The sequence below is a fragment of the Festucalex cinctus genome, chromosome 8 (assembly GCF_051991245.1).
Source record: "Festucalex cinctus isolate MCC-2025b chromosome 8, RoL_Fcin_1.0, whole genome shotgun sequence".
Classification (NCBI taxonomy): domain Eukaryota; kingdom Metazoa; phylum Chordata; class Actinopteri; order Syngnathiformes; family Syngnathidae; genus Festucalex; species Festucalex cinctus.
This window is the reverse complement of record NC_135418.1, coordinates 15,969,751-15,997,484: the sequence shown is the minus strand read 5'-3', so window position 1 is coordinate 15,997,484 and position 27,734 is coordinate 15,969,751. Positions and strand designations below refer to the sequence as shown.

The following is a 27,734-nucleotide window of genomic DNA, read 5'->3' as shown; positions in this document are numbered from 1 at the left end:
CAGCCATGATATCTGCAAAAACAGGTAGGAACACCACCTACACATCATCCATCTTCATTAAGGGGTCATTAATCTTCATTAAATGACCAGGAAGTCATTAAGGGTCATTCATCTTCATTATATAACACCTGGAAGTCATTAAAGGTCATTCATCTTCATTAAACGACATCCGGAAGTCATTAAAGGTCATTCATCTTCATTATACGACATCCGGAAGTCATTAAAGGTCATTCATCCTCATTAAACGACATCCGGAAGTCATTAAAGGTCATTACCCCTCATTAAATGACATCTGGAAGTCATTAAAGGTCATTAACCCTCATTATATGACATCTGGAAGTCATTAAAGGTCATTAACCCTCATTATATGACATCTGGAAGTCATTAAAGGGTCATTCATCTTCATTAAATGACATCAGGAAGTCATTAAGGGTCATTCATCTTCATTAAATGACATCAGGAAGTCATTAGGGGTCATTAACCCTCATTAAATGACATCAGGAAGTCATTAAAGGTCATTAACCCTCATTATATGACATCAGGAAGTCATTAAGGGTCATTAACCCTCATTATATGACATCTGGAAGTCATTAAAGGGTCATTAATCTTCATTAGGGAGGGGTCATGACCCATACATGACCCCCCTAATCTAATTAAGAATGTCATCCATCAAATTTTGACAGAAGCGGCCTTGTAATATTCTCTCTATCCAGAATCCCCTTCTCACTCTTTCCCACTCCCCGGGCGGTGCCATTCTACAGATTGCCAAACTGTACCGGGCGCCAAGTCACTAGTTGCGTGCCATTCTTCTTGGATGCCATGTGACGTGTTTGACGGCGTGGACAAATCGGTCAGAATGACACGCTGTGAGGATGGTGGGGCACTGTGATGTCTGTCGGGTGAGTCATGTTGATGGGTGGGGGGCAGAAAGACCTCCACCATACCGCGCGAGGTGTTGTTTAGTGAAGTAAAATTGTTAAATCATAGTAGAAGGCATATATACAGGACTGTCTCAGAAAATTTGCATATTGTGATAAGTCCATTATTTTCTGTAATGCAATTAAAAAAACACAAATGTCATACATTCTGGATTCATTACAAATCAACTGAAATATTGCAAGCCTTTTATTGTTTTAATATTGCTGATTATGGCTTCTTTTTTTTTTTTCTTTTTTTTTACTTGGTCAAAGGAAATATTCTAATATTTTGGGATAGGATATTTGAGTTTTCTTAAGCTGTAAGCCATAATCAGCAATATATATATATATATATATATATATATATATATATATATATATATATATATATATATATATATATATATATATATATATGTGGGGTGATTGGCGATACAAAAAAAATGTCACAATATTGTAAAAAAATGAGCTCATACTAAAAATAAACACACAATACTGTGCTTTTGTACATTACAGCATATAATGCATATAAACAACCTACAATCTCTAATAACACTTAATATTGAGGCACTTACTTCCTAATGCAGACACACAATGAGTTCCTCCATATATGACTCGGTTCACAAGTTTATTACGTTCCCCCTTCATCGGATCATCAGCGTGGATTTTAAACAAAGAAGGGCCAAAACATGCCTTGTAAAAATTAAACTGCACTAAAAAAAAGTAGCCATCAGAGGGTGCTAGAAATGCAAAAATGGAAATCAACCCAACTTTTTAAACAGATATGCTGCTTTTCATATCGTGACATTTGACAACGATATATTGCGTCAGTTTTAATATCGCGATATAAGGATATTTGCTTTATTCTCATTACTATTTACATTGCAGATTCTCAGGCGTCAAAACTAAGAATGAACATGTGCAGTTGCCTACTTAACAAAAAAAAAAAAAGGTGAAATAACTGAAAACATGTTTTAGATTCCAGTTTCTTCAAAATAAGAGTACATAACTCCACGTGTTTATTGATAGTTTTGATGCCTTCAGTGTGTGTGCGTGTGTTAGGAAGGTTCAATGTGGTGCAGAGGTCACAGGGTTCACTTGATGGACGACGCCCCCTCGGAGGACAGAGCAGTGAGTAAGCAAAGAAAGGAGAGACCCAGGTGCTGCTCACCAGTCAAAAAGGAGAGGACACAGGACAGCTGGCCTGTCATACAATGACTTATTCTTTGGCCATCATGCACACACGTATGTATGTATGTATGTATATCAACTATCCATGTGGTTGGAAAGCATTAGACATAGAAAGTGAACATTTTCTATAGTGCTTGTCTTCAGTGGGGTTGTGGGTGATATGGAGCAAATGTCAACTACCCTTTGGATGAGTGGTGAGGTACCACCCTGGACTGGAATTTCTAAAATAGAACATTTATTGTGTTTACTTTCTAGAGCAACTGTACGCAATTTAAAGACCAGCCTTTTCAGTGCTGTTTTCTGTTAACTGGTAGTATGGTAGCTTCAAAGTGAACATATTTCACGCAAGCATTTGTATATATTGTTAATGTTTATTTGTCAGACGACAGCAAGCCACATTCATTTCATCTGTATTATAAACTCTAAGCTAATTTCGCTATCGCTTGCTTTCATTATGGATCTGTCATTACTATCGAAATGCATCCATCGACATTTGCTTTATGGTGTTAGTGCTAATGTACAGCTTGCCACCACCATCACGCAGGACTTATCGCCCCCTGCAGGCAGACAAAGGAAACACAAGCCACAAGCCAAATATGATAAACTTCACTGAAGCCTGGTGACATCTGTATAGATTATGTAGAAGGGTCAACATCATCACTCAAAAAGTAATGTAAGTGTGCGCGTGTAGAGTACAATCTCCCAAATATGGTAACAAAGTCTGCTAATACAAATGAAAAATGCTTACATGGCAGTGAAAAGCTCAAATCAACTCTCAACCTCCCTTTAAGCCTTTTATATTGACTATAATTCATATTTAGCCTCCTTTAGATTCCACTTTGACAGGTCTTTAACAGAACAAGTGCAGGCTTTAACTTCAATTTAAAATGATCATACATAAATTAAATACATCATCATGAGAGAAACTGTTAAAACTTGTCACATTGTTGTTACTTTGTAAATATATATATATATATATATTTTTACAAAAAAAAAAAAAAGGTTCAGAGGGGTTGGTGATATCAATTTGGACAATATTAGATGGTAATTGAAAATTCTTGGCTAACAAAGTAAGAGCTGAGACAGATGATTGTAACAAGAGCATTGTGGTTCCATCCTTCAGCTTCTACACACACCTGTGGCCCACACAGCACGCTGAAAACAAAACACAGAGTTTAAAAAATAAAAATAAAAAATAAAAATAAAAAAAATTAAAAAAATTAAAAAAAAGGTTCTTGGGCAAGGCTGAAATCTGTAGGGAAAACCAAACGAGACCAAATATATATATATATATATATATAATTTTCGGACAGCACCTTTCAAAAGATCTAATCGTTTTACAATAAGGGCACATAAAGCTGCACAATTTCATAAATAAATATATATCTCTGCTCTTATTGATCCCTTGTGAGAACATGGCACCCCAAAAAAAAAAAAAAAAAAAATCCGTCCTTCAGAGGCGCCAAAGTGCTAAACTGTGATGGTGCTAAAAACATGCACAGAGTGCATGCACATCAACACGCAGCTGGAATTCTACATCACGAATATCTTGACGACTTTCTGGATAATCTTTCCGCATCCCGGGCAAGGAGCGTGGAACTTGTGAAGCCTCCTGGCACACGGGAAGCAGGTGAGCAGATGGGCCGTGCGTCCGTGAATGATGTTGCCGTTGCGGGGTCGGACCCGGCAGAGCTTGCACGGCTCCAGCAGTGCCTCCGGTCGGCATTCCACCTCCATGCCCAGACCCTCCTGACCTTCCCCGCCCGACGCCTGCTCGCGCTTGTGGCCGATGCTGCGTCGAGCGGCGGCAGCGGGCGACGGCAGCGGTCGGTCGACGGTGGAGTGGGAGGGCAGGATGAGCGGGTCCGAGACGGTGCGGCTGCAGTCGGGGATGTCGATGCCGGCGTCGTCCTTGTGGTGCGCGCTCAGCGAGCTGAACGCTGGGATGTCCGGGACTGAGAGGGAGTGGGCGAGTCGCGGGACGTCTTTGTACCAGTTCTTGCGCAGGGCCCAGCAGCGCACGCAGTAGCGCTGCTGGGGAGAGTTGTACTTCCTGCACTCGCTGCACTGCCACGCGTCCTGGCGGGGAGAGCATAGACCACAGTTAGAATGTTTGGGATTTTTCATTATAGTTTGTATTTATTATTTTGATTGGTTTATTTAATAAAATAATTGATATTATTCTTGTTATTATTATTTATGTTTTTATCAGGTTAGTTTTATTTTTTTGAAAATGCATGATTTGAAGGGGGAGGAAACAAAAAAAAACAAAAACAAAAAAAAGATGGGCACCTTTCACATTTGAACCAGCACTGTTCCAATATTCGGTACCTGGAAATTGATATCGGTGCTCAAATGTACCAATTTTCAGTACTTCTGTACTCTCACTCCTTTTTTTTTTTTTCCCCCGCATTTGTTAAATTGTGTTCATGAATTCATTTGGGTGGTAGTAAATGTTCATCATTGTTTATTTAATAGTAAAATTTGTTACAAATCAATTTAACAATTATCTTTCAATATATAAAACTTGATAAATAAAAAAATATATATAATAATAATTTGGCATAGAGTGAATCACCAATAAGTGAACAGCAAAGTAGTGAGGGACCACTATACAGGTCTTTCTTTAAAATTGTCTTTTTTTGTGTGTGTGGAAATGTTATGTATCAAAAGTACTAGTAGTGGTATCAATATTTGTTATCGGTGACTACTCGTACTGGTATCAATAAAATAAATAAAGTGGCATCAAAAGCTAAACATACAATGTAGTTTCAGTTAGTTTTCGTTTTTATTTGATTTTGTTTAAAGTTGTTTTTTCAAATTTAGTTGTAAGCTATTTTGTTCGTTTTCGTGAACTTTATTAACCTTGGGACAGTGAAAGTCAAAAATGATGTTTGAGACGAGCAGAAGAGAAGTTACGAAAAACCTGTGTGGAGATTTCGGTGTCTGTGTCATCGCTGAGACACTGAGACTCTTCGTCTGGCTCCTCCTGCATCTGAAGACACAACCACAACAATTCATCTGCAAGACTTCCCACTAGAAATTATATCGATTATAATTAGCCGATTATTGACCTTCAAACATCGGCAAAAACAATCGGCCATTTACGTTCTCGAAGAAATGAACGGAAATGCCATTAATCTGTTACAGCCTTTTAAAAAAAAAAAAAAGTAATGTGTATTTTAATGAGAAACAATCCTTAATATACTCATACCTCTCGATCCGTCTTGTCCTCCTTTCCCCCTCCTTCCTCCTCATCAAGCGGAGCGTCACCTTCTCCTGCACTTCTCTCCTCCAGCGCCGCCTCCTTCATCTCCACACTCACTTGCTCACTCTCGCCCTCCGTCAGGAACCACAGGTCGTCCGTGGTGTCCGACACGATGGCCGTGTCCTCCTCCTGTGCAGGGAGGGGACAGACGACGCATCCGTCAGACCAACGCTGTTGCTCTTAAAAAATAACCACAAGATGACATGACATGGCGGGGTTCGTACTTGGTTGGTGTGAATATCAGTTGAGCCGTTGCTCCTGCGGCTGTCGCTACTGCGGAGATTGCCCAAAAACCACCAGGGCAAGCCAGAGAGATCCCAGTCATCAAGAGTGACATCTAATTTGGGCCGTTTGCAGGCAGAGTGGGGCAAACCTTCAAGGGAGTCTTGAATGGGTTTGGAAAAAGTTCTTTTGAGTACTTTGAGCAGTATACAGTCCAATCCTGAGCACACAAACCATTTATTTACCGTCATCAGGCTCTCGAGGTCTTCTTTGAGAAAAGGTCGGCAGGGGAGGCCTGTCACTGGCAACCTCCAGTCCTGCTTTGACCACACCCCCGCACATCTATGAGGGGCAGGGGGAGGTGGGAGGAAAAAATACACATTAGACCACATAGCTGCAACTGGTTTACTTGGAGGATTCGCAGCTCCTTGTCAAGATGGCCTCGTGGAGCATTTAGTGTGGCAGACAAGGCAGAATTTGATAACCAGGACAAAAGAAAATAAGAATGAATATGTAAGGGCACACTTGTGAATGAAGAGAACAAAAATTATAGACATGGATTTTTTTTTTTTCAAGGGAAAAAAAAAGCATCTAGTCATATTTGAGTGATACGGATATCTGAGCAGAAGTTACGCAAAGATGAGCTATGTAGACAATGTCAGTATGAAGCATGGGAGGAAATACATGAAGGAAGGAGAAGAGGTTTGTGCGGTTCTTGTTAGGCCAGTTTCTGATTGGGAGCTGCGACCCTCCATTGTGAAGCAGAGAAGAGAACTCTGAGACAAGACAGAGACAGTGACTCTGTCCCCCATCCAGAGTGGAGCTGGTGGGGCGCACAAAAGAGGCGGGGCCTTCCACCAAACCAGACCGAGGATGGGGTTGTACAGAGACGGTGCCACTCTGTACAAAAGGACACCAACGAAGACAGCAGCCCCGACCAACTCATCTCACTACACAACAGCCGACAGGGAAATTACCAACATTCTCTTAGACATCTATTTAATGTGTGTGGAGAATTTAGTAATGGAATTGATCTTCTATTTGGTTTTAATTAGGGGTGTCAAAATTAGTACATTAATTTGGAGTTCCTTTAATGCCACTAATTCTTTTTGACCAGCATGACCTGGTCCTTGGAAATTCTGTACTGGTGGAATTCCAGTCACAATGCAGGAGACACGTTCTCGGCAAGATTTTGCAGTAACACATTTAATAATAATGCATATATTTGTAGACACTGGGGTCAAGTTGTGCAGAAAAAAATGTGCAGAATTTCACAAGTTACTTCATGTTAAAAATTAGCTCCTAATATGAAAAGAAAAATGGACTGAGCTGTCACCGTCTTACAAGTACAATTATGCCATCTAGTGGCAGAAAATGACCAACACAAATCAATATGACTAGTTTTTACAGTACATATTTTTAATTTTAACTCAATTTTATGAATTATTATCAAATTACTGTATCAATGACTAAAAGATTCAGCCATATTTATATTAGTTTAACATTTTTTCCCACTTTTATGTTAACAAGAGTACGAAAACTTAGAAAAAAAATGTTAATGTCCATTTAGTACATACAATTGATACTAATATCACATCCTAAGTGGTGAAGTAGCTTGAGAGCAAATCAATGAACTATCTTTCTATAATAAACATTGAAGCAGATGTCAAGTTATTTTTTTTCTTTACAATATGTTTATGTGCACCCATTAGTCTAAATCAGATATTCTCATTAATATTTCATTTATGGAATAAAAAATAAGCAGAATAATCCACCTGTTTTCATCCATCACAGGAGGCTACCATTTTGTCTTGCACTGACACCTGCCGTACCAACGGGCTCATCTTGCAAATGTCATGTGACCAAACAGGTGAAAAAAGGTGAGCACAATCGCAAGCTGAGCCCGTGGACACTTTGATGTCAATTTCAGTCGGCAGCAGGTGGCAGTAAAGGAGAAAACGGCAGCCGCCTGAAATGGACAACAACGGATGGATTATTCCGTTTCTTCCACAAACGTGGTATTAATCCAAATACTGTTTAAAAATATGATTGCATTTTTTTTTTTGACTGGCATATTTTTAGCAAATTAATGTAGTGAGTTCAACATCTAGTCCAGATACAGCAACTCAGCTTTTGAACAGCATTCCCGTGAACTTTTTCTAGTCGGCGGTTGTAAATTTCATACTTCCCAGTTTACTGCAATGCAGCAAAAAGCCTCCTGTTTCAATCAGTCACCCTTGTCGGTATGAGCAATTTGTACTCAGGTTGCTAGTTGTGTGTAGTAAGGCGAGAACGGTTGGGGACTCCGTTTCTTCTAAGCACCATGTTTCAGTTTTACCTGACCACGATCTTCCACTCCGCCCTCAACACACTCATGGCCCACAGAAAGATTCTCTGCAGCGTCTGCATTTCAGATGAGACACAGTAACAGAAACAAGAACACCACACACTCCTCACTAAGGCCTGCTTTCCTTGATTTGTTCTTGAAATGTTGTTCTTATCCTTCTGCCCTGACCCTCAAGAGACACGCATCCATCACAAGCACACTTTTGGATGTAAAATAACCACCATAGTCCACAGGATCTAAACTTTGAATCAATTAAATATTGAGTTACAATTCAGACAATGGCAATGAGTAATCACTAATTGACATTTCTGTGTCACTTACCAGCATTATCGAGTATAACGACGTATTTCTTGAGCATTTCATACACTGGGCTGTTAGATTTAAAAAAAGCCACAATACTGTTAAAAAAATACTAACAAATGTCTAGATTTTGAACAAAAGTGAACCAAAATGTTGGTGTGTACCTTGGGTTCTTCACTGAAAAGCTCTCCACTTCCAGCAGCTCTCCCAAAGGATCATCTTGGCAGTGGACAATATGCTGCCTCTGTTTGTCATACAGCTGCTTTCCCATAATGTACTGGCCCAAGTAGTGCATCACCTGCATCAACACAAAACATTAGACACAATGGCACATGCAAGTACAGTGGAAACTCACTTCTCTAATCCTGCAATGCTTGAAAAATGTCTTTTTTTTTTTTTTTAACTTCCTGGTTGGCTGCTGAGTCAGCACTTCCAAATATGAGCAAGCTGGCAACCGAACATTTCACAATGCCGCATGCTCGCTTGACAGCCAACCTCTTTGAGTGTGAAAACATCCTCCTGGGCTCCAGCAAGGCGCAGTATTTGCAAGAGTGGGGCCTTGGGTTGAACCTGGAATACATTTGTTACAAATAAAAAATAAATAAAAATCATGTATGTATAATAATTAAACATGCAAATTTAGATTGATGTTGTTCATCCAGTGTACCTGATTTCCCTCTCCAGGCAGGGCCCTGATCGGTGTGCCTGAGGCGGAAGCCTGGGCTGATAGGGAGCTCATAGTAAACTCTTAGTAACTGAATCAATCAGAATTGAAAATTAGGTACGTCTTAGAATATGAATCATACACACCAGGGCAACTCCTAAAAATCCACAAAGTCTCCTTACAAATGGACACATTTGTTACAAAAGTAAAGGAACAGACTGGATTTTTTTTTTTTTTTTTTACTTTTGTAGGACATGCAGAGGCAGGTGCCTCGACGGCGGCAGCCATGTGGCATTTGCCGCAACATTAATTAAAGCGAAAGTGGCGTTTAAGCTGCCTAGACACATGCCACTGCCGCAAATGGCGCTCGCCCATTCTTGAACTGTATTATGAGCACCATGATTTGCATGAAGCGCATCTTAATTTATTTGTTGTCGTCTTATATCAACGAAATACTGTACACAATTGTCACGGGTTTAATTTAAAACTTTGACAATCAATGACCGAGCACATAAAACAAATCCGATTCACATCTCATCAATTGCTTTTGTGGTTTTTACGTGCACTGTCGATGCTTTTTAATAACCTACTATTGCCCTTTATCTAACAGAAATCACATGATAGAGAAGGGCTGCATATCAAAACCAATAACATTAACTATAATCCTTTGATAAAATACTGACATTTGCAAATATGCAGCGTTAACGTTACACAATTGTACCCGATTTCTGCCGCGGCAACAAATAACGTAAACAAAGCAAAATACATCACGCAAGTTAAAAATTACAGCTAGCTACTGTTGCATGAACTAGTTTATCAAGAGCTATTTTTGAACTGTTAAAAACCTGCCGAACGTTACTAACAAGCGTGTCAATAAATGTAACTAACATTTAGCCTTCGGTCCCCTTTCTGAACAATATGTTGGTTCAAAAATGGCCTCACCGATATGAACTGGCATCACTTTAAGGCCGTTACATCGCTCCATGTGTATTGTAGCTTTACGACGCAAGTAGACATTTTTGAATTTAAAAGATTGAGTCCAAATCCTGTGTTTCAGACGCTAGCTAAGTGGAAGCTAATCAGTTAGCCTAACTGCATTTCAAAACGGACGAATTTCCGGAAGTACTGTTACGTTGAGGAAGTAGCGCCGCCTAGTGTTTAGGAGACGCACTTTTGGTACGTTCGAATCATGTTGTCGCACGCTTTCTTTTCGTAAGCTACTCTTTATTTATTGTGTGTTTTTTTAGGTTACCTATTTTGTTTGTAAATGCTTTAAAATGTCGTACTCTTAATTATGTGAAGCCCAAGTTACCTTGTGTAAGAAATCCTCCATCCTATACAATATACCTTGCCTTGTGTGCCGGGAGAGATGGGGTTGGAAATTATCCACTTTCAACTAATGTGTTAAAATTTGATTAATCAATTTCCATTATAATTCTCACCTGTTCATGCAGAAATGGCGCTATACCTGCGCTAGGGGGCGCCAGAGCCCTGTCAGAAATATCTGCAGCCCCAGTTAAGCGCCTCAGACATTTAATTTTATATTTTAAAATTATTCATAAAAAAAAAAAAAAAACAGGGCACAAGATGTATGTGAAAGAGACATTTAATTTATAAACACTTTCATTAAAAAGACACATACAGATGTGAATGAAGCTCTACTATGAGATACTTTTACTTCAAATACTCTTCCTCCCCGGTCTTATTGTCAAAAAACATGACACAGATTAGTAACTCTCAACTGTCTCAAATATACAAAAACAAGAGGAGCATGGTACCATATATGTATGTGGCAAGAATGCAATTTTTCACAGATGTGTATACAGTGCAAAAATATTAATCATGATCTCCAGTAAATAGCTGTTGAGTGTATATATAGACATCAAGCATGTGTAGCTGCTCTCATACCTGACGAACATTCCTTGAGAATATGCGTATTAGTTGTACAGCGTGTAGCTTATCTGCTGGGATATTAATCAACTCTGCTCGAGGAGACAGGCCTTACATCTTGCCTGTAAGTTACGTTTCAGCTCTTATTATTTCTGTAGAAGATGCACGCATTATTAAAAAAAAATACTGGATTTAAGTGTTGTATGTATATTGTCGTAACAAACAGGTGAGACTTGCTTATTTTTTGTACCTGTATCCAACTTTATATGACACACGATGTGGGAAAATATAAAAATATGGTGCATTTTTATTTAAAAATAATTTTCAAGTCAAGTTTTTGAGTTTGCATTACCTTCATGTTTGTTAATTGCTGGGCTATGGTAGATTTATCTCTACAATTAGAAAATGCAACAATAAAAGTGCTTTGGCAATAATTCAAGTCTTTTGTTTTTACTGCACAAAATGGGGGGCGAAAATTATCTGCAACACTGTGATGCTTCACATGGCCCTCCAAATTATTTCAACTTTTACTTCAAATGTCATTTTTGATTGGCACAGTAGGATTTTTTTCCTTCTTCTTTCTATTCAGGATGGTTCACGTCACTCAAAAATGTTAGCGATTAAGAGTAAATTAAACTAAATATTTGTTAAGCATAATACTGGACAAATGAAATGTTATTTCATTCTCTGTTTTGCCTACATTTAGGGTGCATTGCTGTACGAAAGAAAAATATATGTAGTAGTTTTAGCATTATATATTACAAGCAAACAGTGTGCACTAAAAGGTTGACATCTAAAGTGCGTCCCTCAATGTGATGATTTCAAAAGCTTTAAAAAAAAAAAAAAAAGTCAGCTGTCTACAGTCAAAAGTGAAAAATCATGACTCAGTGGGAGAGGTCATTAAATGCTACTGCTTACAGATGTTATTCGAATTAAAAGTGCTAGTTTCGAGGGAAAAAAAACAAACAGAAAACAGCTTAGCTATGAACATGAAAAATAGTTTTTAAACATACCACAGCCCAATTGAGGTGAATCTGTGAAATGAAATGTCGATATGACTATATTAATGGACAAGTTTTAAATGTACAGAATAAAAATATTTTGAAGATGGCAAAATAGAAGTAATTATATTCAGGATTTTTTTTCTCCCAGCAGCTGTATTCTATTACTTGATTGTTCCATAACACTGTTAGCTAAAACATCTCAAATTCTTCTGCAGTGCATTGTCAAATGCCAAACGTTGTCTCTAAGAGAACAATTTGACACTCCGACGACCTCACGGAAACAATAAAAGCTCTGCTGGAACGTCAGAGCTTTTCTTTTGTTCTGTGCTGAGTTTTTTCGCCCCATGCCCCTCCAACGTTCCATTGGTTTGTCGCTATGCTCTTGTCTTAAGATGGGAACCTCAACCATGTGATCATTCAGCCCATTGCTGTCGCGTCATCCGGCCACCAGGGGATAGTGAAACTTGAGAAGCAGATGTTGATCAGCATGTGGGGACAAGCAGGCATCAATGCAGATTGGAGGGGGTCAAAATGTCCAACTTATTCTTTTTTTTTTTTTTTTTTTTTCTTTTTTTTTTTAAAGAGCTCAGAATTGTTCATTCGGTAGTCTTACCGATTCAATGTCTTGTCATCATTGCTCTTTAAAAAAAAAAAAAAAAAAAAAAAAAAAAAAAAAAAAATGTCCAACTTATTCCAAGAGGTCCTGTGAGGACAACAATCAAATTCCAGAAACAGTTAAAAAAAACAAAAAAAAAAACAAAAAAAAAACATGACCTAATAGGAACATTTCACATTGTCTGAGATACCTGATCTGAATCTTCATTGTACTGTGCTACATGTATTCCCGTTTCCATGTACTGAGCATCGACGTCATCAACACCTTCTATTTTGTTAGCTTCAGCGTGTTCCCTCATAACGGAGTAGCGGTGCACAAGGAACCTGACAAAGACATCAGCACATATCAGAGATGCAGTAAAATATTATTTAATGGCCTGTAGCAAAGACGTAGCTGACTGACCGTCCACCACAGACGTATTTCTTGATCACCCAGACGCCCACGACAGCACTCATCAGCAGCATGGCTATGACAACCACGGCTGTGATTGCGGCATTTGATGAGCCGCTTTCACTCTGACAGAAAGGAAGGAATAGAATGTGAATAGTGAACTTTTAATGGCATGTTGCCCTAATACTGAAAAAGTCAGGCTGAAGAAAAGTTACTGCATTTCCTCATTTAGTTATCGGGGTTTTTTATTTACTCAGCTGCAGCGCATTGACATATATATTTTGGTATTTATTTAGCAAGTACCAGACATTCACTAAAGACTTTTTTTTTTTTTTTTTTTTTTTTTTGAAGGGATGCCATTAGAAGTGAATTCTGACACTAATTGGAGTAAAATGTGCTGTATTTGTTTGTTCTTCACAAATAATCAGGGATGTTCGACAGGGTTGCTCGATTATGAAGAAAACATTAATCATAATTAATTTGGTAATAGTTGAAATCACGATTAGTACAACCATTTTTTTTTTGGACAAAACAAAAAATGTTTAAATATATATATATATATATATATATATATATATATATATATATATATATATATATATATATATATATATATATATATATTTATTTATTTATTTATTTATTAAGACAAATACATTTCTTTGAAACGCTAAAATTATGGACCAAACAAGATTTATTAAATTAGTCATATTAAAATAAAAAAAAAGGAAAATATATCAATTTAAACAATACAAAATTAGTATTAATAATCTTTTATTTTTGTTTATGCACATCCCGAATGTTTGATACCTTTTTTTTTTTTTTCAGACCAATACAAGTGCTTAAATCGAGTAGTCATTGATAACACAAAATAAAATTTAAAAAAACAACAACCCAATGATAGATCATTTTAAAGAATGGCTTATATCCTCCCGACTACCAGGGAAAAAAATATTGTCCAATCATTTTTATTGTGATATTCCCCAATCTTTGTGAAGTAACTGGAATACCACAAAATTTTTTTTTGAAAAACAAAAAAAGTTTGTATTTTTAAGCTATGATTTGTCCACTACAGAGGACATTTTGTAAAACTTAAATGCTAGGCTCAAATACAGTTAAAATAATTCAAACAATAATTTAATGTGTTCTTAAGAGTCTTATAGAAAACATGCTAACAACATTTAAAGCCGAAATTTGTTCAATAAAAAGTGTTATACACTTACTTTTCCTCTTTCTTAAAAAGTGCTTGCACTGAGGGAAGCCATTTTCTATTATGATGAAATCAAAGGCAGCAAAGCCCCAACCCGACACATTTGGTATCATTGGAAAGCTCTAAATGTCCTCTATAGAGCACAGAAGGAGTTAATTCAATCTTATGCACTGGGTGGGAGATATTCAGGGTTAAAAATGTCCACTACAGAGGACAAATTTGAAGTGCTGGTAGTCAGGAGGTTACATCTCAATATACAATTAAAACAAAACATACATATAATATGCATTTTAAAATATGTAATCAATACAGTATTTCAATTACATTGTCATACTAATATATCATAATATCAACAAATACATTGTTTATGGTATCTAACCTTGGAACAAAATAAAGTGTGGGATGATGTACCTGCTACAGATAAATCATGACAGTATTTTGATTTTAAATAAATAAAATGAGTGGCACCAACCAGAGAAAATGGATGAAGAGCATCACTGGTGCAACCTCTCCTCAAGTCAGTCTCCTTTCTGACAGGCTGGAAACCGCCCGCACACAGGTCCCCTGGAATCTTCCGGTAACTTATAATGGAAGACAATAACACAACATCAAAAGTAAAACACAAATGTGCCCGATGGTGAAGGTTGCGTATTAGAGGCAACTAATGTTTTGGAACTAGAACTCGAGTGCAGTGTAAATATGCTGCTGCCTTTTTGTTTTATTGTTAAAACAAAAAATAGGAAAAGATTCTCACCCACTGGTCTGCAACTCTTCCGTGGTTCCATTGAGACAGAACTCTAGAGGATGGCCCTTCATCTCCTCCTGCTCCACACATTCTGAGCTGTTCTCAGGTCGGTAGTATCCGAAGTCACTGTGGGGACAAAGTAGAGCAAAATGTGCTTTGATTCCCAACCACTGTGCGGCTGCACATTAAAATGTGTATCACAATTTCTATTATCAAGAAAAAACAAGGAGAAAACAGAGGATGACTACACATGACATTTTTTGAGTGATAACAAGCACCAAACTTTGGTGTAAAACATAACTTGGTCCACAGGTGGCGATGTACAGTACCATTGATAATCATCCAGTGTGCAGGCACAAGGAGACAGACGCTGCTTGCCACTGAACTGCCTCCCGTTCCAGCAGGCCGAGTCTTTCCTCAAGCGGAGGAACGTCTCCTTGTAGCCTAACACACAGCCGTCATTGGAGCTGTCAGCGTCAGCAGAGTGAGCCAACCACGGCACGTAGTCCTCGTCAACACCTGCATGCACACCAGGTGTATTCAAAAATTCTTGCCCGTGCGCAACCACCTTCTTGCTCTATCATCTCAGATAATAACCCACAATCTCGGGTGAGGAGATTCCTGAAGTCGACGGTGATCACGACCCACTTGGTAAAGTCATTTCTGTATCCCCACAGGCTGACGTTCAAGGAGCGTGAGCCCGGCTCACTGTCCATTCCGCTGAAGTGGAAGCGGTCACTGGTAAAGTTATAAGTCCGCCAGCAACGTCCTTCATCAGTGGAAAACCTGTATTGAATGGAGACGGACCTATTGTGATAAGTGTTGCAAATGACTAAAATTGCTGCACCGCATCTTCCTCACTTGATTTGATTGACGGGGAAGTTGGTGTGCTCCACAGCCACGAGAAGAGCCCCTGAGTCCAGGATAGCATAGTGATGAGGGCCAGCAAGCGACAGCAACCACGAGTAGCCACCGTCGTCAGATACATAAACGTCAGGCACCGTAGCCGACTCGGCATCCCCCACACTGCCTGAAGAGAGGAACATGTTATGGAAAACTCAAGAGGACGAATATCCATTAAGTTGTCGATGTTTTTGATACCATGAGCAAGAATAAGGCCCACTGCACTTGGCTGTGAGAGTGGCAACATGGGGACGTTCATCTTCATGGCCGTGCTGTAAGTGGCGTGGATGTGAAGTCTACACTGTAAAGACACGTGGAGGTGGAACGGGCCTAGTTGGGTGTATGTGTGCGTTATAAGGGCTGTGTTTGCGCTGTCTCACTCTGTTTGGCCTGTTAGTGGACGTCTCAATGTCGCAATGGCTGTTTTGTGGTCGACGCAGCGTCTGCCATCTCGCTCCTTGGTCAAAGGTGATCACCGTCTCGACTGTTCCGTCTACATAGACACAAGTTCACAATGCATGGTTAAGTCATGAAATACATCCATTTTACTAAAGACTTATTGAAAACTGCGGGTGGGAGTTTTTCAGCATTGGCGGAGGTCTGTAGTCTAATAATTACGGTCTCCAGGATTCTGACTGACCAAAATGGTGTTTATAGCACGACCAATTTCTATGTCATTCCCTTGACAGCCCGCGCATTGAAAAAATATCTGAAAAGGAAAATGGTTATATTTTACACAATTACTGTAAAATCTCCCATAAATAACCTCCCCCCTCCCAATTTTTATTTTTGTTTGTGTTGGGGGGATGAAATTATCCCAAATTGGTGGGGGGGGGAGCTTAAGAAGACCGTATAAAATGATAATAATCATAATAATATAATAAAAATTATAATAATAATTAATAAATACATCAATAAATAAATAATAAATAGTTAGTTAAACTTAATATATTCACTGTCAAGTCATCTTTGGATTAACTTAATCGTGTGTTGCCACTTGAAGCAATTTTATTAAGTTGGTCAACAATTCTCTGTTTAATCTTAAATTGGTTCGACAATTCTCTTTTTAGAGGGAACAATGCATGAACAACATTTTCAAAAACATGATTTTTTTTTTAAAAAGACTTTGGTCATAGGTATGGGAAAAGAGCATCACTTTTAACTAGCATGTAAAAGCATTTGAACTCCATTGGTATGCTTTGAATCTTTTTTCTTTTGTATTATTAAAAGTATACCAGCAAATCCGTGGACTGTATTATATACAAGTATAGAAAAAAAAGTCACAGGTGATTTTTTTTTTTTTTAATTGTACAGTGTTATTCACAAGATTTTACAGTAATAATTAAAATAAGCTATTTAGTTGAATTAAAAGCACAATCTTTCATTTTTTTTTCTCATTTTTTCGGGGGGGGGGGGCTATATAAAGTTTTTATGTTTGTTAGTATGTTTTATAGACCCCTGTACAAGGCAGTTTCCACAAATCTCCTCCCCAAAGGTGCTTTGGCTTACCCTCTGTGAGCACGCTGGTCATATAAACACCCCTGAGTGACGTAATGGTGGTGAAGTCAGTGTCACTTCCTGTGGTGGTGTAGAGATGGCGCTCTAGAGACTTTGAGAACACTGTTCCTCTGTCATCAGACACATACACTGTTCCAATACCTGAGTCTGGGCGACACGCGAATACATCATTTGGACACTATCCTATGTTGAATCATTCTCGTTCTGTCGTAGCAACTTGATATAATTAATCAGCAAAGTGTGTCTGACCTTCTGGGTCATCCACATGCATGAATATCATGTTTTCATTGGCTGCCAGGATGGAATAAAATTGCTCATGGTTGACTGCAGGAAGCTGGGCTATGTTCCATACTTCTCCTCCATTCACCGAAACGTGGATCATGCGCTCTGTGTCCTGATTAAAAAAAAATAATAAAATAAAAAAATAAGCAAAAACCAACTTAGGACACAAATTGGAATGGGACCACATTTGTCCACATCTTACACGCAGAAAATGATACACAACAAATCGTACAATGTTAAATTTCCAGTGTTCGATCAAAGTGAAAAGCGCCTTGAGGGCCTTGTAAAGAGGAAAAACAAACATTATATAAATTAAGTACCATGTACCAGAGTAAAGTGTAGTCTGAGTTAATTTTTTCAACACTGCCACTAGAGAAGAGTACTTTCAACACTCACTGTTTAACAGTGTAGATTTTTAACGCTATACAGATAGATTTTTAACGCTTTTTAAGGCATAAATACGTTCTATTTTAAGTATTACCATGCTCCCAAAGACGTATTTATAAAATAAAATGTTATGGGGTTTTTTTTCATGCTAGAGCATACAGAAGGCTTTGAGGCAGCCTCTGAACTGAAGAGAATGCTTGAAGCAATAGTAGTTATTTTTAAAGAAATGGCCATCAGGTGGCAGCAGAGTATAAGAGATCAACCAGGGCCATGTTGCAAAAGGTTTTCTCCCCCACTGTTTTAAACAATTAGAGAATTATGATGAAACTTAGCTATATTCTAATGCTAATTGCTGCAAAACGGAAATAGATAGAAATATACTTTTTTTTTTTCCTGATGAAAGAAGAGACTCTAATCTTTCTTTTGGTAGGTTCTATGTTTTTATAGCAATAGAACACAATATTCTGTGGGCCTTGCAAAATCAGTCAAAATCCAGTAAAACAGTTGGGAGCGAAGGGGGTTGCTTCAGTGAAAATGGCTGGGAGGGAATGAGATAAGTGTGGAAAAAGGTAACAGTTTGAAAAATGTCACATTTGCACTCACTGATGTGCACACATAAACAGTTTTCTAGTGTTAGATTTAACACTCTCAGTGTTATTCTAACACTGGTGATTTTGCTGTGTACTGTTAAAACCTTGCAAACAATCATTGTCAGGTAAAAGAAGAACTTGTGACACTGTTGACAAAGTGGCAGGTACTGCAGATGCTCACCTTTCCAGTCATGATGGATGCAAAAAGAAAGCGTCCGCCCAATACGAACGAGTAAACTCTAGTTGCGATCGTCTGGAAGCTTTTGCCGTAGTCTACCGTTTTCCTTAGCTCCAGCATTCCTTTGTCATCTGGCAGATACAGAACGAGCTTATGAAGCTTCCCTGAATGTGTGTGTGCATGTGCAACTATCACTTACTGCATGATCCGTTGTAGTTTGTCGTGAAGTATAAGCTATTCTTCGCACCCCTGCAACATGAGAACAAGGAACAGAGATTTGTCAACATGTTGTAACCTTTGGCAGATGTCTATGTTTAAATCAGAGTGATTATATTTGTGGTTTTTGTAAGACAAATAAACATTCCAAAGTGCTGTCTAAGTATAAGCAGGGGAATGGGAACCAGGATTTTCTTGGACAGTGGGCTGGATAATATTTATAAATTGCAAAACCTGTTGCTGACTCATGCTCAGTCTAACAGAAGCCTCTGTTCCCTCCCTTGGCAAACTATTTAGGGCCCAAAATGACAGCTGCGGTCAGGCAGCGCTATCGCAATGCTCCCACAAAGCAGTGAATACAACCGCAGGTTGACACCACAACCCCATGTTGACTGCGGTGCACAAATGCAACCATAGTTGGGCGGGCGGCGCAAATTGTGTGCAGCTGGAATAACAACACAGGACAAGAAACACATAAACACGAAGATACAAGAATGTCTCGAGGAAACCAACTTAAACCAGACTGACACTGTGTCAGTGAATGGATGATTACATTTTTTAAATGTGGTTTTCATTGTAGTGCAATTGAGTGGATAATTAAATATATTCTGATGAATAGAATTGAATCTGAAGAATTGTTTACACAGTTTATGTACTGATGTGACAAGCTTGTTTTTATCTGCCTCCTAATACTGTACGTGTAAAGGTGACAATTTGGAAAACAATTCTCACCATCTGACAAGACAAACGCTGTCATGAATCTTCCGCCAGGTGGCACCAAAATCCTCCGACAGCCACAAATCCCACTGGCAGGAGTAGAAATATATTGTTATATAATCAAGTGTAATCTTCTGACTTTTATTTGAAAATAAACGCATTGATCCAATTGAACACTCGTGCTCCAATTTAATATTTTGATGTGTTTGCCGCTACCTTGATGCTGAGAGTCAGAAGTACGTTGCCATCTCCAGGGTTGTACAGCATCTGAATGAGGGGCCGAAAGGGCAGTTCTGACATCTCAAAGGTATGACCGAAGGTCCGTGAACGAAATAGTCGAAATCCCCCAATTTCAGACACGTCAGCCATCAGGATCACCTGAAAGAAAATATGCAAAGGCCTATTTTTCAATTTACATTCATTTTTTTTCTGAAAGTAAAAGAGATTTTAGATGGTTGGGTTAATTCATGTAAATCCTTATAACCCAAACCATTAGTTTACATACAACTATACTATCCCAACTTAATTTGCAGGCTACAGTTAGTTCCATTCATTTTCTACCACTTATTGTGATTGGAGTCACAGGTGAGGTGAAACCATCACAGGGCATTACTTATGTTCCTTCTTGGTCAAATACAAATCTCACTAGTGACAATTTTAAATATTTAAAGGGGAAGTCAACCGATTTTATTTTATTTTTTGACAATAATAAGTTCTATGCAGCCCCACTAATCTAAATATGGTATTCTGGTTAATATTGTGCTAGTGGAATATGGGTTAAGCAGCAAAATCAGCCGTTTTTATCCATCTCAGGGGGCAGCCATTTTGCTACTTGCTGTCGACTGAAGATGACATCTCAGTTGCTCAGGCAACAACCAATCACAGCGCAGCTGCAGAAAACAGGTGAGCTCTGATTGTTTTGTGCCTGAGCCCTGAGCAACTGTGATGTCATCTTCAGTCGACAGCAAGTGGCAAAATGGCCGCCCCCTGAGATTTTACTTCATAACTCATATTCCAAAAAATCTAATATTAATCAGAATGTCATGTTTAGACTAGTGAGGTGACTGAGGTCAGATATAACATATTATTGTCAAGAAATGTTTATGGTTGACTTCCACTTTAGATCCAACACAGCGCTTCATCAAAAACTTTAATAGAAAGATAATGATTTGACAAAAAAAAAAGGGAGAAGCACCTTGCCAGAGTGATCTGGGCTGACAGCGATGCCAAACTCTGTCTGGATGAAGGTGTGGTTGATCAGGTGGGTCACGTCAGTGAACGTCTTCCCGTAGTCTTCACTGACACAGACACAAAGTTGCATTGAAATTCATTCAGTTATAGAAGGGGGCGTGGCTAATTCCTGAGTGTCCGTATTTAGTGTAGCGCTCACCTCCTGTAGAGGTTGGACTGGCCTAATCGCAACATGAACAGAGGCACCTGGAACGTGGTCAACACCAGAATCACCTGGCAGGGGAGAACATCTTGTGACATCAATGAAAAATCATTATCAATGGAAAATTTGGCGGGAGGAGGGGTTTATTGTAAGTATTGTGGAAAGGCTGAGTGATGGAAATGAGTCAGATGATAAGCAAAGAACTGGTAATAGAAATGTAAGTAAATTTCATTGTATTTTCTCAACTTCTTGTTTTACTATACAGTAGGTAGGTTCTGTTTACATTGGATGGACACTTGACAGTTAAAACAGGTGAAAAATAATTACATTACTGGTAAATTAATAGTTTAAACCCTAACTATTACCCCCCAAACTGTGATCTCAAAACACTTCTACAAACTAATCTTACTGTTACACTTAAAAATACATTATTTATATAGATTAACTTATTTTAGAAAAGTGCATTGGCGGTGCCTCACACTGGTGTACATCTTGCATTCACAACCCATACAAAAATAAATAAATAATAATAATAAGTATATATATATATATATATATATATATATATATATATATATATATATATATATATATATATATATATAAAAATAATAAGGGGGGGGGGGGGCTTGTGAATGGTGAATCGCAAATCACTGTATCATTTTATTTCATATTATCCAGCTAACAACTTCATTTTTTAATATAATGCTGTACAGTCATTCAAGGTTTTATGCTGGCAACAGTGTGACCTTGAATTTCTTGAAACAATTTTATTTTACATAATTTCATCATCTAAACTAACGGCGATTGAGCAGAATTTGACATTGTGATCATATCTAAAAGCTACACTGTAAGCAGACTCACCCCCGTTTCATCTCCCACCCAGGCAAGAGATAAAGAGCCCATGGTCCTCACTTTAAAGTTGAACTGCAGAAATAAAAAACAAAAAAACAATGTAAATATATAAATGTACAGTCATAGAAATTTGCCATTAATTTCATGCAATTTTAATGAAAAAAATAGTCTCTTTTGGTGGGAAACTTTATGTACCAAAAATCTATCTGTAACAGTCACTACTCAAGAGTTGAGTATTCGTATTGGTCTGAAAAAAAATTTTTTTTTTAAATGTGGTATCGAACATCCCTACTAAGAACATGTGTGCACATATTCCATGATAGCCCAGTGAGAATGGTCCTGGCTGTACAAAGTAACTTGGCTCGATACATGTGTTAGTGTTTGTGTATGTGCAAGTGTGCGTGCGTGCGACCTACATTCGGCTAAATGACAAAGCCGCAGCCAGACAAGGAGACAATCGGTTACGTCCCGAGCACAGCAGGAACACAGACGCACACACACGCTCCGCAGCAGGCTGCACCAATTACTATAACGTTCTCCCGAGCGAACGTAAACGTTTGCAATTCAGACATTTAAGTCAAAGAGGATTTATAGTTCTCTGAATTCAAAGCAACTTGTTGCATAACATACAGGCTAATGACCATCTTGGCAGCAAACAACATCCCCAGTTTAGTCATCCAAAGTTGTGTTCAAGTGTGTGGGGATTCAAGCAACAAATCTGGCAACGATCCAATTTGGGGTTTTTAGCAGTAGGAAGTTGCCCTCCTTACTTCTTTTGCTGGAGAGGCAACAATGTTTATGAGGTAGTCGGGCACTATAAAGCCACAGGACATATTCTGTTCAGTCTGCCGGAAATTGCCCGCAAACCGGCTTAGTGCAAAAGTGTGGTTGGTACTTTGCGTCACACATTCACTGTTGTATTGATTGAGATCACATTTTAACAGGAACAAATCAAGGTCATCGTCTTTGCGTTTGGAATATACTCATCAGAGATCCTCTGATCAGGACTGGTCGATGTTTCAGTGTAAAGAGAAAAAAAAAAGTCACCATAATTGAGGTGATTATCATTGCGATAAATAATGTGGCAATATTAATTATTCAACCCTCAAGAAATCAATTTGTACAGTTTGACTTTTTGAACGATACTGGCAAAGTAATTTCTTTTAGGTTTTGATCCCCCCCAAGGCTAGGAGACACTTTGAATACATAAAATCTATGTAAGGTGGAGCTCATTAAAAATTTTGACAGATAATGGATTGTGGCTTTTCATAGCTTGTAGAAAATCCTTAAATCCTTCTTACACAAAATTGTATCATTTGTTTGTAAAAATGTATTTCACAAAAAAACAAAACACTTATCTATCTCTCTGTCCCTCAAGCAACATGGCTCCTAAAGTATTTATTTCTACAAATCCCAAGTGAGTTTAAATGTAAACCACTTGCAGAATAAAAAAACTTCCATGTTGTAATTTGTCTTTGCTTCTTTCCCAATGTTCCTGTCTGACAGATGCTTTCACACCTGTTTTGTGTTGAACCAGCGAGGCACTTGGAAGTCACCGTGGACTAACGCTGACATCACCAGCAACAGTTCGCTGAAAGCCAAACAATGGAAATCCCTGACATGTGCTCACAAATGAGCTTGAATCCCACCGCTTCACTGGTGGTGCAGTACATGCACAACAATGCAGGTACACAGTAAATACTTGGCAGTGGGAGGGTGCCCGCTGAAGTCGTCCTTCAGAGGTCGGACGCTGACAGTGACACAATGAGCTACTTGTTCCTGCTCCCTTCGAGCGTTGACCTTTGCGCTCCGCCAATGTTTACGCACATAAAACATCAGAAGAGGAGGTCAAGCACCGGCCTCTGATCTAACACACCAACGTTCGCAGGTTGGACCACATCATAGCGAGGACGGATTGTACTTGTGTCACATCACGCAAACTTCCTGTATGAACTTAATAGTAAGTCATTCCATTTAAAATTCACTGCAAAGCAGTAAGTTGGTGTGGTTCCATCCTCAATTCATGAAATATGTTGAGTTATATTAATTTCAAACAAAAAAAATGGCTAGCCACTAGCTAACATTAAAAAACACTTTAGACATGTATCACATTTGTAAAAAACAAAAACAAAAAACATATATTTCCTTCAGGTACGACTATCATTTAAATTAAACAAAGAATGACTTTTCTTTTCTGTGCTCTTTTTTTTCCTCTCAATTCTACTGCTGTTCTTGTTTCTCCAACAGCTGGCTGCAACCCAGCTTCACCTCTCCACTGTTTTTTGTCCTCAACATTTTTCAGCTGGAGGGGATAGACGACGCGGCTTTTGGAGTGAGAAGTGGAGGGAGCAACAACAAAAGGGGGAAAAGCCAGTTAGTAGAACAGTCAGTCTTTTTAACTCTTTTGCTCCCACAAACATATAAATATGTTCTATTTTAAATGTTTTAAGTGTCCCAAAGACGTATTTATACATTTATTTTTATGCTAGAGCATACAGAAGGCTTTGACGCAGCCTCTGAAATGCAGAGAGCGGGTGAAGCAATGCCAGTAATTACAAAAACGACGAACAGGTGGCAGCAGAGTATAAGAGATCAACTAGGGCCATGTTGCAAACAAGCTGATTTACCCACAGTTCTAAACAGATTTGTGAATAATGATGAACCTTAGCTATTTTCTAATGCAAATTGCTGCAAATTTTCAACAGATAGAAATATATAAATAAAAAAATCCTGATGAAAGAAGAGACTAATTTTTCTTTGGGTAGGTTCCCTTTATGACTTTTTATGGTGTTAATGGAGACTTTTGAAGACTCCCTTCCAGATGTAGTCATATAGCAGAAGAGCTTCACCTCCTCCAGTCAAGTCAAGTCAAGTCAAGTCAAGTAAAGTCAAGTCATCTTTACTTATATAGCACTTTCAAACAGCCTTAGTTGTCACAAAGCCTTTTACATCTAGACTGCAAGTCTTACACCTTGCGGCTTTCACAGTCTCAGACTAAAAACTGCATATCAGAAGGAAGGAAGTTTTAGAGTTTTACTAGAGTCACAGGGCACTCCCGTCATCTGGATCATTTAGTATAAGATGGTAATCTCAACTGTTTTAGATCAGTCTTATCCTAGTCTTGGCCTTATCACAATATCAAATGTGTCTGATGTGATCACAAGCCTTTCAGTCTTTGCAGTTATGTGACACAACCAACACAAACCACAAGTAGAATCTGTGTGTACTTCTTCATACAGTGAAGAGAAGATAGGAATTATCCCTGTAGTGCAGGTATCCATGACTTGAATTTTGGAGTAGCAGACATAGCTCGGTCTGGAGCCTCAAGCAGGAACGGCTAAAACTCGGATCATCTGTTTGATTTGAACAAAGATCCAATACTGCAGCCAACCTCAATTTATGAGTCAGAGTCTTGTGAATATTGTGAGCTCAAATCCAATAAAATCATATTCTGGTGATTTCACTTAGCTAAAAATCAACACTGATCTATTTGTCCATGTCACAATCAGATGGAAAGTAAACATGTTTATGAATTTGTAATTTCTTTTTATGTTAAAAAGATATATCTATTCAGGACTCAAAGTAGATTTAAGATAGAAAAACATTATTCATTGTGTTTATTATTTCTATTAGATTATTTAAATGAGAGATAAATACATTACTCAACTCAACTTTATTTATATAGCGCTTTTGAACAGCCTGAGCTGTTACTAAGCGCTTTACATAAACACAACAAACAAATACAAATGTAATGTTTACTTTTCTTTCAGTAATACCATGATAATCAAGCAATGAAAACACTCACACGAGCTTGTGCAAGTGGAAGTGTGCAGCACTGACAGGGTACCATTCAACCCAAACAGTGAGCGGACGTGGGAGTGTGCAAGCTTGGCCAATTCTTTTCATGGTCAATACCAATATGTGACCCAGACAGACACATTGGTAATAGAACTCACACACACACGAGCAAACAGGAAGACAAACCAGCCGAGTTGGACCTCAAATTCCTCTGAGCACGAAGGCTATTCAGCTCGCGCTTTCCTTTGCAACACAAGACGGTGTGTTTGGCTCAGTGGAAGTAATAATGAAGGCGCATATGATTGAAGACTGAGGCTGTTAAGTTGGTTTTGGAAGTACAACGAATACCACCATGTCTTTTTGTCTCTGTCCTTCTTCCAAGAGCCTCCAATTACCAGACTGCGACAACATTTGTGTTGTCAAAACTCCATGCTTTTTGGCTGCTAATGGATGTGATGTGGACCAATGACCTACATACGCTCACTGGCTAGTTCATTAGGCATACCTGCACAACCCACACCAATATAAGTGCTACATTTGCAAAAACAAGAATTATTAAAGTTTAAATTGACACATCCAATGTTAATCACAATCCATTCTGTGACACTGGTCTGACTTGTGGGTTTATCTCATTTCAAAACAATTTTTCCACAGGATTATCTTTTAGTTCAATTATCTATACCAGCAATGTATAGTGACAAGCAGAACAATTAAATAGTCTTCCATTAGATGGCAGAAGGTACTGGTAATCGACAACAGTCACTGTTACCACTTGAGGTAGCACTGCTGTCAGTGTCAAGAGAGGATACAGTATAAATAAAGTGGAGAGTGATGCATTTTATGACAAAGATGTTATGGTCAAAATTTTCAAGTCAAGTCATCTTTATTTATATAGCTCTTTCAAACAGCCTAAGCTGTCACAAAGCGCTTTACAGAAACAATATAAAACAAACATAACATGCATTACATTAACAGCAGAAACTTAATTAAATCATTATCAATTACAAGTTGACATCTTGATAATAATAATCCTACAGAAGTTTTTTAAGGACTATAGCTCATTAAAATTGAATTTTTTTCTGAAATGGACTTTGTTGTTGATGGTTAATATTAATATTCCAAACCTTTTCAGTCCATGGATGACAAATGAGCATTATAAGAAAAAAAAAAGTGGACTTGTGCATAATTGTGACTTCTGAGTTTACAAGTTTCAAATGCATTCCAAAATAATGGACGTCATCTCTGCTCGCGCGGTCTAAAAGCATGGTTTAAAAAAACAAACAAAAAAACACTTTCCGCGGATAATTATGGCTGTTTAAAAAAAAAAAAAAAAAAAAAAGTGGTGAACTTACAGTGTGGGTGTTGTTTAACAGCGATGACTCGACTCCAGGAAAACTCGGGCATGAGTGTTCATTCAGTCCTGGCGCTCCGCGTTCCGACATCTCCAACTTCTCCCAAATGTGTCGCTCTTCATCACCGCTCAACTCCCTCCGTCGCCTCGCTACAAACGACTTTTGTCCCGCGTGGAAATGCCTCGCCAGCGCGCACGCAAACAAGCACCATGTGAAAACGTAAGTCGCAGATATCATTTTTAAATCGGCTGGTCAGTTTTGTTGGCGCTCACTCGCGGTGCCGCATTAAATCCCAAACACTGACTCCTCGTGCCCCCCCTCATCCCCCAGAAAGTATCTTTCATTAACGTCCCCTCCACTGCGGCGCGTGATTGGTCAGGACGAGAATAACCTGCATTTTCATTGGACGACAGGACTCTTCCTCGATGAGATGATATCAAATCTTTCCTGGGGTTTTAGCGCCTGTTAGTGGTCTACCGAAACCCAGCAAACCTTCATAAAGTTTCCCCCCCTTTTTCTTCCTGTGAATTAACGATTCCAGGAAGCACTAAAAATGAAGTACTCTGCAAGGGAACAAAAGTCCACTAACCTTAAAAACTGCCTCTGGTATATTATTGGGGGATATTAAACGGCAAACGCTTAATCCCAAATTTATTTGCAATTTTTGTGTGTTCACGCTACTTTAAAGTACAGTATAGTTTAATATCACTTGCTGAAAACGTAGTCCAAAAAGTAATCAAATAAGCATGGTCTTTAGTTTTTCAATGTATTTGATCAATTA

The 27,734-nt window shown here is 38.5% G+C and overlaps 2 protein-coding genes across 2 annotated transcripts; both read right to left on the bottom strand.

Moving 5' to 3' along the window:
- Positions 1-2,459: 2,459 nt before the first annotated feature.
- Positions 2,460-10,034, bottom strand: mdm4 (MDM4 regulator of p53). The gene is made up of 11 exons (XM_077529670.1): positions 9,852-10,034; positions 8,913-9,000; positions 8,741-8,815; positions 8,410-8,543; positions 8,267-8,316; positions 7,937-8,001; positions 5,844-5,940; positions 5,601-5,761; positions 5,323-5,505; positions 5,035-5,103; positions 2,460-4,187 (listed from the first exon to the last, which is right to left on the bottom strand). Exons 2-11 carry the CDS (start codon positions 8,982-8,984, stop codon positions 3,642-3,644), a joined length of 1,452 nt encoding a protein of 483 aa, XP_077385796.1. The 5' UTR covers positions 8,985-9,000; positions 9,852-10,034; the 3' UTR covers positions 2,460-3,641.
- A 465-nt stretch (positions 10,035-10,499) lies between these two features.
- On the bottom strand, positions 10,500-27,281 carry LOC144024113 (sortilin-like). Its single transcript, XM_077530203.1, has 21 exons — positions 26,954-27,281; positions 21,813-21,875; positions 20,946-21,019; positions 20,751-20,853; positions 19,772-19,933; positions 19,571-19,644; positions 18,822-18,871; positions 18,626-18,753; positions 17,435-17,579; positions 17,177-17,332; positions 16,048-16,160; positions 15,866-15,968; positions 15,626-15,794; positions 15,366-15,550; positions 15,094-15,283; positions 14,774-14,890; positions 14,492-14,600; positions 12,822-12,934; positions 12,610-12,742; positions 12,498-12,506; positions 10,500-12,349 (listed from the first exon to the last, which is right to left on the bottom strand). Exons 1-21 carry the CDS (start codon positions 27,188-27,190, stop codon positions 12,344-12,346), a joined length of 2,439 nt encoding a protein of 812 aa, XP_077386329.1. The 5' UTR covers positions 27,191-27,281; the 3' UTR covers positions 10,500-12,343.
- Positions 27,282-27,734: the final 453 nt, after the last annotated feature.

Excerpts from the sequence above, each read along its gene's own strand:
- mdm4 (XM_077529670.1), bottom strand. The coding sequence starts at position 8,984 with ATGAGCTCCCTATCAGCCCAGGCTTCCGCCTCAGGCACACCGATCAGG. Across the intron at positions 8,317-8,409 it reads TTTTCAGTGAAGAACCCAAG|CCCAGTGTATGAAATGCTCA; the intron begins GTACACACCAAC and ends TAAATCTAACAG. Across the intron at positions 5,506-5,600 it reads CTGATATTCACACCAACCAA|GAGGAGGACACGGCCATCGT; the intron begins GTACGAACCCCG and ends CTCCCTGCACAG.
- LOC144024113 (XM_077530203.1), bottom strand. The coding sequence starts at position 27,190 with ATGATATCTGCGACTTACGTTTTCACATGGTGCTTGTTTGCGTGCGCG. Across the intron at positions 18,754-18,821 it reads AAACTACAACGGATCATGCA|ATGACAAAGGAATGCTGGAG; the intron begins GTAAGTGATAGT and ends TGTATCTGCCAG. Across the intron at positions 16,161-17,176 it reads GACCAGCGTGCTCACAGAGG|ACGGAACAGTCGAGACGGTG; the intron begins GTAAGCCAAAGC and ends GTGTCTATGTAG.